This window comes from Pteropus vampyrus, unplaced genomic scaffold, assembly GCF_000151845.1.
Source record: "Pteropus vampyrus isolate Shadow unplaced genomic scaffold, Pvam_2.0 Scaffold505, whole genome shotgun sequence".
NCBI classification, from domain to species: domain Eukaryota; kingdom Metazoa; phylum Chordata; class Mammalia; order Chiroptera; family Pteropodidae; genus Pteropus; species Pteropus vampyrus.
The window spans coordinates 213,038-214,988 of record NW_011889286.1 but is presented as its reverse complement, the minus strand read 5'-3'; the positions used below and the strand labels follow the sequence as shown (position 1 = coordinate 214,988).

The 1,951-nt window shown below is 53.6% G+C and overlaps 1 protein-coding gene across 1 annotated transcript in view; it reads right to left on the bottom strand.

Moving 5' to 3' along the window:
• The window catches only part of DSCAML1 (DS cell adhesion molecule like 1), a gene marked incomplete at its 5' end in the record, with an annotated part of 99,650 nt that overhangs the window by 74,321 nt on the left and 23,378 nt on the right, over nt 1–1,951 (bottom strand). The window contains one exon of the mRNA XM_023524890.1: nt 84–362. Coding sequence (XP_023380658.1) covers nt 84–362 — 279 coding nt within the window. The remainder of the gene's footprint in view (nt 1–83; nt 363–1,951) is intronic.

Sequence of the window (1,951 nt, the reverse complement as noted above, 5' to 3'; positions counted from 1 at the left end):
TTCAAACCTGAAATCTAGAGAGACTTTTAGCAGCAGACAGAGCTGGACTCTCCCTCCCCTGCCACTGTACTGTCTCTGCTCACCACGCACGATGAGCTGGCGCTCCCGGCTCACAGTGGCTGCTGCGTTGCTGGCGATGCACGTATAGTTGCCATTGTGTTTGAGAGAGACGCTGGAGATCTGCAGGGAGCTCATGAACTCCTTGCTCTCAATGGTCACGCCTGAGCCTGAGATGATCACCTGTCCGTCCTTCCTCCAGGTGATGCGGATGGGCATGTCCCCCGAGGACACCACGCAGGGAATGTAGAGCAGCTGGCCAATGGAGGCAGGCGGGAACTCAAAGGGCTGGATCAGAGGGGGCACTGGGAAGGCAAAGGGAATGCTGCTGTCAACCCCCCTACTCTCCCTAGCTTGGCCAGTAGCACTGCCTCACCCCTCTTACCCTTGGGCTTCTCCCGACCCTGGGGTGGGCTGTGAATAGTGTTCCCCTTGGTCTCTTGTACGTACAGAATCTCTTGAGGTGCCCTGCCATTGTCCCCTGACTCCTGTCCCCTTTCCCACCCACGCCTGTACCCAATGTCTCTGTTCGGGGCCTTGGCTGGCCTGCATTAATCCTGATCTTTATTCAGACTTGTCCTAGAACTTGAATGGTGATGCTTCATGTGCTTCTTGACTCTTATTTGGCTGCTCAGCTTTCACTCCAAGTTCCCTGCTGTTCTTCAGCACCCCTATGCCCACTGTCTCAACCCAGAGATACCTCTCACAGCTCTCTGGGGGGCTGAGGTCCATAGGGATGATGTGACCCAGATGCCAGGGGAAGAAGGCCGGTGCAGAGACTCTCCCCCATGCACACCCCATAGCTGCTCATCTAAAAAGAGGGTGCTGTACTCTGGTCTCCTCCTGCAGAGGTCCACCACCCACCAGCCCTTTGCATTGTCATCAGGTGTTAGGACAGGTGAATAGAAGCTTCCAGCACTGGTTATGTCAGTTGCTGTATCTCACAGACCATCTCAGTGAATCCTCCCATCAATGGTGTGGTGTGAGCTTAACCGTCTCAATTTTATAGACGAGAAAACTGAGGTTCAGAGCAGAGAAGTAATTCACCCTAGGTCAGTGGTCCCCAACCTTTTTTGGCACCAGGGACCAGTGCTCCTGTGAGAATCTAATTAATGCCTGATGATACGAGGTGGAGCTGACATGGTGATGCTAGTGCCGGGGAGTGGCTGTGAGTACAGATGAAGCTTCGCTCACTCACCCGCCGCTCACCTCCTGTTGTGAGGCCCGGTTCCTGAAGGGCCACAGGCAGGTACTGGTCTGTGGCCCAGGGTTTGGGGACCCCTGCCCTAGGTCACTCATCTCATAATAGGTGACAGTGGGATTTGAGACCTAATCTGTCTGTTCCCCAAGTCCAAGCTCTTTCTTTCGTGCAGCCTGGTTGCCTCTCTGAGAGAGTCCCAAACATCCCCAAAGCAGAGATCCTTTTGTTTCATAAGTGAACACTCCTTGGGTGGCAGGAAAGAGCAGAGAGGGTGCCCTGTCATCTGCAAGACAACCAGCTGGTTAGACTCATTTGGCTAAACATCCACACAGCCTCCTTCTCAACAGAGATCCAGCTTACTCTCCCCTTCCCCCTCTGCCCACATCTCAGCCCCTGCGGGGAGGGAGGGGCTATCTGAAGACTGAGCTGCTGTGGGAGGGATCCTCCTTTTTCAGCGCTGGATAGAGCGTCAGCCATTATCTTTATGATAACTCAATTAGGCCACAGTGACTTCTCCAGCAAGTGGGGGGAAAAGATAGAGAAGGAGACAGACAATTAGCTTAACAAGGATGAGCACCCAATAGATGAGATCTCCTTTCTGGAGTCAAATAATTAAATTACAAGGCTGTCCAAAGTCCTCTGGCCTTCTCCCAGGCACTAGCCCCAACCCTCCTGGGAAGCCTGTTACTCTCT